The 11,581-nt window shown below is 36.7% G+C and overlaps 1 protein-coding gene across 1 annotated transcript in view; it reads left to right on the top strand.

The window, feature by feature from the left end:
- The first annotated feature begins 2,086 nt into the window (after positions 1–2,086).
- The window catches only part of LOC119793927 (ras-related protein Rap-2a), a 42,319-nt gene continuing 32,824 nt past the window's right edge, over positions 2,087–11,581 (top strand). Inside the window, exon 1 of the mRNA XM_038301228.1 lies at positions 2,087–3,048. Within this exon, the coding sequence (XP_038157156.1) occupies positions 2,735–3,048 (314 nt within the window). The 5' untranslated portion in view covers positions 2,087–2,734. The remainder of the gene's footprint in view (positions 3,049–11,581) is intronic.

Raw genomic sequence — 11,581 nt, 5'->3', positions numbered from 1 at the left:
TTGTATCACAACACAAATGATATTGTGAAATGCCTCAGGTTGAATGGATTGATCAGCTAGGCGTTGTGTATGATTAAACTAAAGAGTTAGCCATCTCTTCAAATAGCCATGCTGGTGCAATCATTTTGCATCCTGATAGGAGTTATTTGAGCATAATTAAACATTTCAGGTGGACAGTTTTGGTCATTTAAATTAGAAAATGTGTAAAACTGGAGATATTGCAAATAAAAAATGTCATATAAATGCAAAGCTTTGGAGTCTGTTTTTATTTAACATGCACTCTAACATCTGTGTCATTATCATAATAATAAAAAATAATATATTGTCTTTAGCAGTGACTTTGGGCTTCAAAGATTCACTAATAACAGTCGACATACAGTAACTTGGAATCAAACATTTACATATTTTAAGTGAGCTGATGAGTAAGATTCTAACAAATGATTAGTAAGATTAGAAACTCATTTTTATGCTTATTTTGCCTAAAAGGTAATTATATATATATATATATATATATATATATATATATATATATATATATATATAATTAAGCTATTCCCTTTTTATATATCTAATAGTCTTAGCTGAAATTAAACACCCAAAGTCTCTTAAAATAAAGTTTTTGATCTTAACAGCACAGTTCCATGCTCAGGTTTTCTATTTGTTTACTATGTATGTTTCAATCAAATTCACAGCTTGCAAAAGCAAGCTTCTAGGAGCACATGCCTCTGGAGTTATTTTTAAAATGTCTATTTGTATTTTTATTTTTTCCTCTTTATTGAAATGTTTGCTACGGAGCCCCTCTGATGACAAGGTCAAAACAATTTTTTAATTGTGGCCACGAAGTAGTATTTCGTGCGCACGTTATACTTCTTGCGTGGCCACGAAGTAGTATTTCGTGCGCACGAAATACTACTTCTACCTCAAAAAAAATTAAGTTAAATTAATTAAGTGAACAATAAATGTAAATTAGTTAAGAGGATTCCAGAAAGTTTTGTAATTGGTGGCTAGAAGTGTTACAGTAATCTTGTAGTAGCACATTCAAAACCAGAATCTATAAAATAATTATCTCTTATAGTAAAGCCCAAAATTATTAATGGCCCTTGGATATTTAGATTGTAAAGTCATCTTTGGTTTATTTTTTTTTATTTTTTTTGTATTCTGACAGAAAAAGTTGTAACATCTACTAATGATTAGGTCTGACAGAAAATGTGTAGAGTTAGCAAATAATTAGAGTGATGAAAAGATACAAAACATACAAAAAGCTGAACAGTAAATATAAGGATGTCAAAAGGAGAAAAAAAACAGGTTATTTAGATGTGTATACATTAATTTGAAATTTTAAGGAGGAGTTATGAAATATGACAAAAATAATATTCATTTTCTTATCTTTTAAAATATGCCTGCCAAAAACGTACTGCTTGGTTAAAAAATAATTTAATAATCTAAATCTGGATCATTTGAGATAATCTCAACTTAAAGAAAAGACGAAATTACACCTGGTAAATGGTTTAAAAACAAGCTTCTGTGTTTTAAAATAATGTGGTATTGGATGTTTTCCAAATACAACAACAAATTATTACCAGAATTGTTTTATATTCCAAAATATTTGTCAAGCATACAAACATTTCTACCAAATCAATTCACCACCAATTTAATAATGTAACAAAGAGCATTCACAGCTAAAGTAGTTGATCTGTCCATTTTGTAGTGGTGCTTTTTTGACCATGTTGGTTGATAAAGTGGGAACAAAACCATAACATTGGGAAGCACTGATCTAGTTGATCTAAAATAATAACAATAATTTAAAAAAACATTAAATTTAAAGTATTTGTACATTACATTTTTTTTCTATATTTCAATTTAATTCCCCTCTCATTTGGCAGCGGCACTATATCATAGCAAAAGATTGCTGCGTTACTATAGCAACAGCATCCGGCGCTTTAGTCCTCCTCTTGGATACACGTCCCTAGAGCGAGCCCTTTGATTGGCTGACCAGTCCTTTGATGTCACCGAAGCAAACGAATTATGGAAAGTTTAACAAATAAACGGAAATATCACTGGCTCGTTCACCTGGCCTCCCATTCAGACTCCAATGAGAGTTACAAACTACGGAGGCCACCATTGGACCTTTTTCCCGTCCTTCTGATGGGGGAGGGACGCTTTATGTTTTGTTTTTTTCATATTCCCCTGTTGCCTCTGTACGGAAGCCGAGCGGGGACCGGCTGGATTCGCAGCGGCCGCGGGTCTCCACCCGAGAGTATGGCGGCTGCAACGCGCTCCGGGTCGCGGTAAAGGGGGCGAGAGAGAAGTGGAGACATGCCGGAGATGGTGAAGAAAAAGAAACAGACGCAAGTTCGATAATTAGGCGTCGCTGCAGTTTTAGTTTGTGCTGCTTTCCTCCAAAGCTTGAGAATCTCTGCGTCCTCTATGGAGCAAAGTTGTTTCTATTTTTTTTTTCCTGCGAAAGGCTGAAATAATCAGATGAAAACCTCGAACTATCCACGTTATCGGCCGATATTTTCATCCTCTGTGCGCGTTTGTTTTTTCGGCGGACATCTGCAGTCCGCGGATGCCAGCGCCTGGCCTGTCTGCGATGGGGAACAATCTCCACAATGAGACCTTCCGAGTCTTTGTGCTCTGCTTTAGTTGAGCAATGACAGCACTATTGACGAGTCTGATCCAAATGGTGAGCGCAGCAGATTGCTAACCCGCAGCAGCTGATTAGAAAGCCGCGATGCGTGAGTATAAAGTGGTGGTCCTGGGCAGCGGTGGGGTCGGGAAATCAGCCCTCACTGTGCAGTTCGTTACCGGGACGTTCATTGAAAAGTATGACCCCACCATAGAGGATTTCTACCGCAAGGAGATCGAGGTGGACTCCTCTCCGTCGGTGCTGGAGATCCTGGACACCGCCGGTACCGAACAGTTCGCCTCCATGCGGGATCTGTACATCAAAAACGGACAGGGGTTCATTCTGGTTTACAGCCTGGTCAACCAGCAGAGCTTCCAGGACATCAAGCCCATGAGGGACCAGATCATTAGAGTTAAAAGGTTGGTGCAACGATTAAGCTGCTTTATAAACTTACTTAAGATGTGGTTTGTCATATAGGACATGTCATTGATAGTTTTTTTTTTATGTCTTTTAATCAAGTTATCTAATTGAAATAAAAGGCCATAAAAAAAGCAAGACTTTATGTGTTGACATCCTACGGAAGAGGATTAGGGCCACTTAAAAAAAAAATTAACAGATTTTTTATTTTATTTTTTCAGTTTAATATAGGAAAAAAGTCGGAATTCTGAGATTAAAGGCAGAATTCTGAGAAAAAAAGGCAGAATTCTGACTTTTCCCCATATTAAACTGAAATAAAATTTTAAAAAACAGTTAACTTTAATATATTTTAATGTAGGAAAAAAGTCAGAATTCTGACTTTTTCCACTTATTAAACTGAAATAAAATGTAAAAATCACTTAACTTTTTTTTTTTCTTTAGTGGCCCTAATCCTCTTCCGTAACATCCAGAGGCGTAGCCAGAAAATCCTAATAGGGGTGGCCGAAAGGCACCAGAACCTCTGGGGTCAATCTAAACTGTTCCAACAGGAACGAGCACAACATCCATATTTTCTAAATACAGTGGAATCAGGGGCGGATCTAGAAAAATATTTATGGGGTGGCAAGAGGGGGGCAGGAATTTTTTAGGGGTGGCAACATATGGCATTTGTTTACACTGAATTTAATCGCAGTTATCACAGTTTGGTGAGAATAGTATGTACAGTACTAGTGTTTCATGTGAAACAGTTCATATTAATAATACATCGTACAATGTGATCTCACTTAATAGGAGATAGAAGAATGATAACACTACTTCTAGAGGGGCATTATCACAGGAAAGGTATTAAGGTAAGACACAGGTGCTGAGTAGTAGATGTGTGAGATTGACTGTCAGAGAGGCAGCTTTGCAGCATTTGCACAAAAAGAAACGATAGAAAGAAAAAATTCCCCATCAGAGATCTATGGACTGAGCTGGACTAAAGTGAGCAGAGCTACACAGTAGAAATAAATGTGTCAACGCACCCGAACAAGGTACTGGACATCTATGTAATGTTTACTCTGAACACACATTTACCCCATTTGTTCCTCAGTAACTTGACATACAGCAGTTAAGGCAACATGAAAGGGACATTTCATGCATGTAAATATGCTGTAGATAGAGCTGTATATGGAGGACCAACTCTGCCATATTTAAAAATAAATACAGAAATAAATAAATGCTCAATAAATAAATAAGCAAACAATTAATTGCCACCAAAATACAATCAACAAATAAATGTAATTAGAAATTATATTATAATGGCAGGCAGAAATGTTAAAAGGGCAGGCAGAAAGAAATAGCGGCGAAGAAATAACTAGGGTAAAAAAATACAAAGGAAGAATAAAACAGACAAAAATATGATAACATGCACATAAGTAAATACTTAAAAATATAAGTAATTAAAAAATGAAGTTGAAGATAATAAATGACAAAAAAATAAATAAGGTAAATATTAAAAAGGCAAAGAAATAAAGAAGCCAATTAAAAGAGTTATATACCTTAATGACTCGCTGTATAATTTAATTTCTACTTACATTTATTTGTTGATTGTATTTTTGGTGGCAATTAATTGTATGCTTATTTATTTATTGAGCATTTATTTATTTCTGTATTTATTTTTAAATATGGCAGAGTTGGTCCTCCATACTGCTGTATCAACAAATCAACAAAAAGGCGGGTTCTGTATGTTACATCAAAATCTCCACAAATCTGAAAAGAAGCAACATAAAAATACATTTTGCTTGTGAGTAGGTTCATACAGGTCATTTCTGGATAGTTTCATATTATATATACAAAAAAAGAAACAACAACACTGCTTCATATTAAGCAGGATTCACACCAGTATCACATTTTTTACTTTTAACACTTTTGGTTTTATTAAAGGAAATATCAGATTTTCTCAGGTGCCAAAACAAAATGTAACAGCTCTGTAAAGGCTCACCAGAGAGCAGAACATAAAGTTAACATGACTATAACAGCTGAATGCAGTGATTTCCATGTTTCTCAGCAAAACGCTTCACTAATTTATTTAGATCCAATGCCTTTGTGCGTTTTGATTTGAGTTCAACCAAACTTGATCGTCTCTTTTCTGTCATAGTTGACCGCAAATATGTCTTTATGAGCCTGAGACGTCAGGCCTAACTAACATCATAGATAGAGAAATAACGTTCTGCAACCTGATTTTTATCATCTCAAAATCAGCATTGCAGCTATGCTAGCAACATTGTGCTTTAATTATGATTTAATTTCTCGATAGATAGTTAAACAGTTTTTACCTGTTTCATCCTGTGTCTCCTCTCCCCATCACCCCTGGCTCCCTCGCTTTGCCCCATTCGGTTTTCAAAACAATCAGTCTCAGTCGCTCTCGCGTCATCTCGTGCTGCATTCACTGCAGTCCGACATTTGAAATTAGCGGTCGTAATTCTCAAATGATCCATAATTTATAAGCCTCCCGACCCCTACCGCCAACTGGGGTGGCAGCAGGGGTGGCAAGGCTGTCATTTAGGGTGGCAGTTGCCACCCTATGCCACCCCAGTAGATCCGCCTATGAGTGGAATCCACTTATAGTGGTCACGGATATAGTAATCAACCGCTTATATAGATCAAAAGACTTGGGACAGAATCATTTCTATACAAATGCTGTTTAAATAATTCATTTATAGTAATCAAGAAATCCACTTATAGTGTTCATTTTTTGCCATTTTATGAATGTAAACTAGGGCTGCAACTAACGATTATTTTAAAAATCGATGAATCGGACGATTATTTTTTCGATTAATCGATGAATCGGACAAAAAATATTTCTTATATTAACCTCTTTATTCCAAAATAAACATTTTAGACAGAACAAACAAGCACACAAGTACAGGTTGCTCATTAACTGTACTGGTGCAATATGAAAAATAAATGTTTGTGTTAAAACTACGCAAACTTACATGAGAAATGTAGCTGTACATCCACAAAATATAGGGTACTTTGTTTCATAAAGCGCAAAAAAAGACATTTTTGTTTTTAAAAGCCCCTAAGGGGTTCAAACAATAGGCCCCCCATTTCAACAATTGAGTTTTTTTAGACTAGAAGAGTTCTGCCTTTTAAGACAGGAAAGTATAGCAGTTAAAGTTGCTACTTGAGAAAATACTTAACCATAGAGATAAAAATAGCCCTGTGATTCAAATTATAAATTGTATTTGGAATAAAAATGAGAGAACAAGGGGTGGTAAAAAACACATCCTCCAAAGACAGATATTTACATGGGAATGTGGCATATAATTAATTGACATATTACTGATCTTGCTGGATTTTATTCTGCTTTACTTCCATAAATTGCAGGATCTTCTTTACTTTATCTTTGCCAGAAGATTTAAACTTTAAAAGCCTTGCCCTCATAATTTGCAAGTTAATTTATTTATAAAGTAAATCTAAACGCTGCTTAAGCTAATTCAAATGAAATTAAAAGTAAAATAAGTAGCCAACCTTATCACTGTCTGTAACCTACTAACACGGTAAGGAAAGCATCCGATGAGCTACCTGAGAAACTAACGTTACGTTTCCCCACTTTAAAACCAAACAAACATGGTGGTTCCGTGCCATGTTAATTTCTTTTGAAAAAAGTTGCATGTTATCACTTTTTTCGCTTTACAAAGCGCAGGCTATTTTAATTATTGTGATCAATTTGCGCCGTCAATCCCGGTGCATGCGCGCTTCATTTGCAGTCTGGACGCTGAGGCTCTGACTGCAGCTGAGAGGGACTCCTGCGGGAGTGGGGGGAGGCGCCCCACGGCAGAGTAGGAACGATACATGCTTTCACGTAAGAGTCTCCAAATGCCGCCAGTGAAACCGAAAAAAGTCGCCAGATTTGTCGCTAGTCGCTTTTTTGAAAAATAGTCGCTGGAGGGGTCTGAAAAGTCGCTGAGTTGGCAACACTGCTCCTTCGGCGCCGACTCGCTCTGCCATATTTTTTTTTCTTTCTCTTTCAGTCAAGAGGCAGTGATGACGGCGCGGCGGATGACGCAATAATCGCGTGACAAAACTAATCGATGATGAAATTCGTTGCCAACGCTTTTAAAAGTCGATTTTTATCGATTTTATCGATTCGTTGTTGCAGCCCTAATGTAAACATGTGCAAAAATAATTAAGTGGATCGAAAGTGATGACAGCACTCCGGTGTCAGAGCCCGTGACGGATGAGGACATCATCATGGAGGTAAAAGAGTGCTTTGGTACGGGTACCAGTGCTGCATGCAGCCAGGAGGAGGAGACTGTTGTCTCATCCAGAGCTGAGATGAGGAATGCAGTTTGCATTTTAAAGACTGGTCTGCTGCATGTTGGTTTCAAAAACTTTGAACTTTTACATTGTTTTGAAAAAGAAGTTAACTCGGTGTTGGACAATGCGCTGATCCATGGAAAAGTGGATGTTAAGTGATTTCTTAATGCGGCGCAGCCGATCCGGAACACAAAACAGAGGTAGGCTAGCTTTAATTTTCTGTAGCCTATGCAGTTATCTTCCATGTTGTTGTTCTATTAAACCGTTTGTTTCAAACCTCAGACTTGTTAAAAAAAAATGCACCGGTGGCACCAGGCTACCAGAGTTATGTCTGCGCACAGTATACTGTAATTAAAGTTGCATGGTATTGTAATAAAATTCAGTAAATGTGGAAGCTATCTGTTTCATTTCATTTTTCCCATTGAAAAACCACACAAATGGCATTTAGATGATATCCTGCATAAAAAATAAGTGAAATAACGGTAAATTCGGATATAGAAATCAACCAGCTATAGTGTTCAAATTAGCTCTGGTCCAACGTGATCACTATAAGCGGATTCCACTGTAAAGACAAACTATACTTTCCTGCAGCCTTTACAAACAAATAGATATATATATATATATATATATATATATATATATATATATATATATATATATATATTTAAACATCTATGCTGTGTAAATAAAAGGTATAGTGGACAAAATTCTTTCAGGTTTGAGTTCTGGGGCAAACATATTTATATGTTCTTACCTACTTTTATCATTATTATTCTGCAAATCAATGATATTTAAATCTACTAATATCCACATTTAATGCATTTTATAGTTATTATGAAGACACTGAAGACTCCTTGATGACTTGCAGAGGCACAGAATTTCATCTTAACCCCAAATAATTCACAATTTAGTTCTGAAAAGAGCATGAATTCTGTATCTATCATCTTTAATCTTTAATGTTTGTATATTCATGTGCAAAATTAACCACAGTGTGTTTCTGTAGTAAGTAGTTGTTAATATATGAAAAATTTAAATGTTTAATAAGTTTGAACATTCCCCTTCAGAGTATTGCTGCTTCCACCGTCAGTATTAGAGGGAAAAAATGGTAGGGGTGGCAAATGATTGGCTAAGGGTGGCCATGGCCACCCCTGGCCCCCCATCTAGCTCCGCCCCTGTCGACATCACATAAAGTCATAGTTCTAAAATCTTGGAAGTAGGGGGTTGCTTTTAATGTAAATCATATTTTACTTATTTGAATATTAGAGGGGAAAATGCACAGAAACCCAACCGATTTCTTTTTTATTTTTTTTTATACCGGTATATACATATTTTTCTATGTACGTACGTATACCACTTAAAGGTTTTGAAAACAACTGCCTCAATATGATAAAGATACTGAAGCTTTGACAATTGATCATATTGAGATTGATCCAATATGATATCAGTACGAATCATACAAGCTTTTATTACTCATTTTGTACTAAAGCCGAGAACAATAGCCAAAGAAAACAACACACGTGAGAAAAACTGACCCATATGATACTTATCTATCAGTTAAAGCACTTTAATCAGAAAACTTCTGATTCGCCATGCTTTTCAGTTTTTACATAGAAATCTATGTAAAAATCTGTAGGAGATGCTTGTTTGTAATATTTTAGATAACTCATTTAAATCCTTGTGTTCCCTGTGATGTCAGTAATCAAAATTTTGACTTTACAATTGGGGTTTTTATCACCAGAGTACATTTACTGATAAAATAAAGTCTCAAACAGAAATAATCTTTCTAAACACTTCAATCAAAATGCTTTTCCTATAATTCAGTTTATCCTTAAAATATATATATATATTTTTGTCCATGCAGGAAAAAAAATCAGTGTCAAGTTATCTCTCTGACTATTTTAAGTGTTTAATTCTTGACATTTGCTATTCATAAGACTTCTAGTTTGCAAAAAATGATCAGTGATATTCCGGTTATGTGTTACACACATGGACAGGTTGTAAGATGTGGTTTTAAATGCAAATTTTTCTATCTTTACTGTTAGTGCCGTTTAAAGACCTTTTCATTAAATAGAAGAGAAAGTGCTGTGATGATTTAAGTTTTTTACCAGTTATAATGTGCACAGATCAACAAGCTCTACCCTCGTCCACACATTGCAATGCACTGCCAGTCAGCTGGCAGAAAGAATGTCTCTTGGTTCCCCTCTGTGTGCACAAGGACGACAAATTTGTCTGTTGGTTTTAGAGCGGACATTACACTTGTAAAATTGAATAAATGGTTAAATACTGTCTTATGCTGAAGCTATTATGTTTTTCGTAAAAGTTTTATAACCTTGCACCACCCGGAGTTTGTGCCACAGCAGCTCTATTGGAGCAAGAAAATGCATCTTTTAGTACTATAAGGATGCATGTAGCACTCACTTTCATCAGCAGAGGAAAGCCCATGTAGAATCTGAGAGGATGGTCCAGATGATCGCAGCATGAGGGGATCAGAGAGAGCTGCTGATTGTCCCTGCAGACACAATAGTGTTGTTGCATCGCAGCTTTATTCCCATGTACTGTGCAGACATGCTACTTATATTACATGATATTGTATATTAGAGCATAAGGTGTTCAGTGTGATAGCTGTCAGCCGCCCTGCTGGTTTTATTTGATCACTTTGTCAGTTTTATTCAGCACGCACCGTTCACTGAACTACAGAAGAGGAAGTTCATCACTCAGTGGGGATGGCAGTCAAATGTCACATGTTTTAAACTAAGCTTACAGCTAAATTATACTGAGGTTCCATAAAGTTGACATCATTAAGGTTATTCTGCCCTCACTAAACGTATGTAGTGTGTAGTTCAGCAGATAGCGAACAGACTTGACGTGAAGACAATGCTGAATGACTCTGTCATGTTTATTGCTTCAGCCAATAATAATTTTGTAAAACTGCAAATAAACAGACATAAAAAACAGTATAAGTCAGTATTTGCATTAAAAATAGAGTCAAAAACGTAGCTTGTACATATTTGTAACAGAAAAATACAGCTGCAGTATTATCTACTTGCAGAAATAAGTAAAATAAACACCCTAAAGTCCGCTAGCTTAACCGCGGCTAATTAGCATAAATTAGCATAACTATAGCGGCCGTTAGGCATAAAACTACACTGAAACATTACACCTGTCGTTACAAAACACATCAACAAAATGAAAACTTACAGGCATATGCTCCCAAAAGCTCCGTGGAAGATATTTTCTCAGCAGATCCACCGTAATCCCTGCCTGACTGCTTTGCATACAATATAGAAACTAACCGAAGAAATTCCTTCTTTTAACAACAGGTTGAACAGACTCGCCACAAGGGGGCAGAACTGCGCTAGAAACAGAAAAAATCCTTAGGAGACAGCACACTCCCCGCCTGGTATAATGTATTATACCACTAATACCAGACCATTAAACAGCTTCTTTACGAAACAACAAGATCACGTCGGATATTGGTCTTAGATAGACTTTAGGTATACCCCGCTTAGACACCTTCACTTCAACCTTACGTACTTTATTATCGTGACTAGGCAAAGTCTTGACCACAAGTCCAAGAGGCCAGTCTATTCTTTTGGCCTGGGCATCCTTGACCAGTACGACATCTCAAACTTGTAGATTGTCCTTTTCAGTATTCCATTTCCTTCTGGGTTGTAATGTTGTAAGGTAGTCCATCTTCCATCGCTTCCAGAATGCGTCTGCTAGTCCTTGTACTCTTTTCCAGTGTTTGTGTGAAAGGTCCTGGATGTCCCCTGTGGGTGCAGAAAGTGAGTCCATCTTTTGAGTTAACAGCATAGATGGTGTGAGGACTGCTGGTGATTCTGGGTCTGAGGATATTGGAACCAATGGTCTTGAGTTCATTATAGCAGTAACTTCTGCCATTAGAGTGATAAGCATTTCATTGGTTAACGATGGCATGTTTGTTTTGAGTAAAAGACCCTCCAAAATACGTCTTGCAATGCCAATCATTCTCTCCCATACTCCACCCATGTGGGACGAGTGGGGAGGATTGAACTTCCATGTGCATTTGTTGTCCTGCAGGTGAGTTTTTATGTCCGGATCATCTGAGTTAAAGTTCAGCTCTTTACATGCTCCTATAAAGTTCGTTCCTCTGTCTGACCTCAGCATTTTGATAGGCCCTCTCAGTGCAGTGAAACGTCTCAATGCGTTTATGAAGCTTGAAGTTGTCATGGATTCTATTACTTCAATATGAAC

Source organism: Cyprinodon tularosa, unplaced genomic scaffold (assembly GCF_016077235.1).
Source record: "Cyprinodon tularosa strain WSP-4 unplaced genomic scaffold, ASM1607723v1 ctg463, whole genome shotgun sequence".
Classification (NCBI taxonomy): domain Eukaryota; kingdom Metazoa; phylum Chordata; class Actinopteri; order Cyprinodontiformes; family Cyprinodontidae; genus Cyprinodon; species Cyprinodon tularosa.
This window is presented reverse-complemented; position numbering and strand designations above follow the sequence as displayed.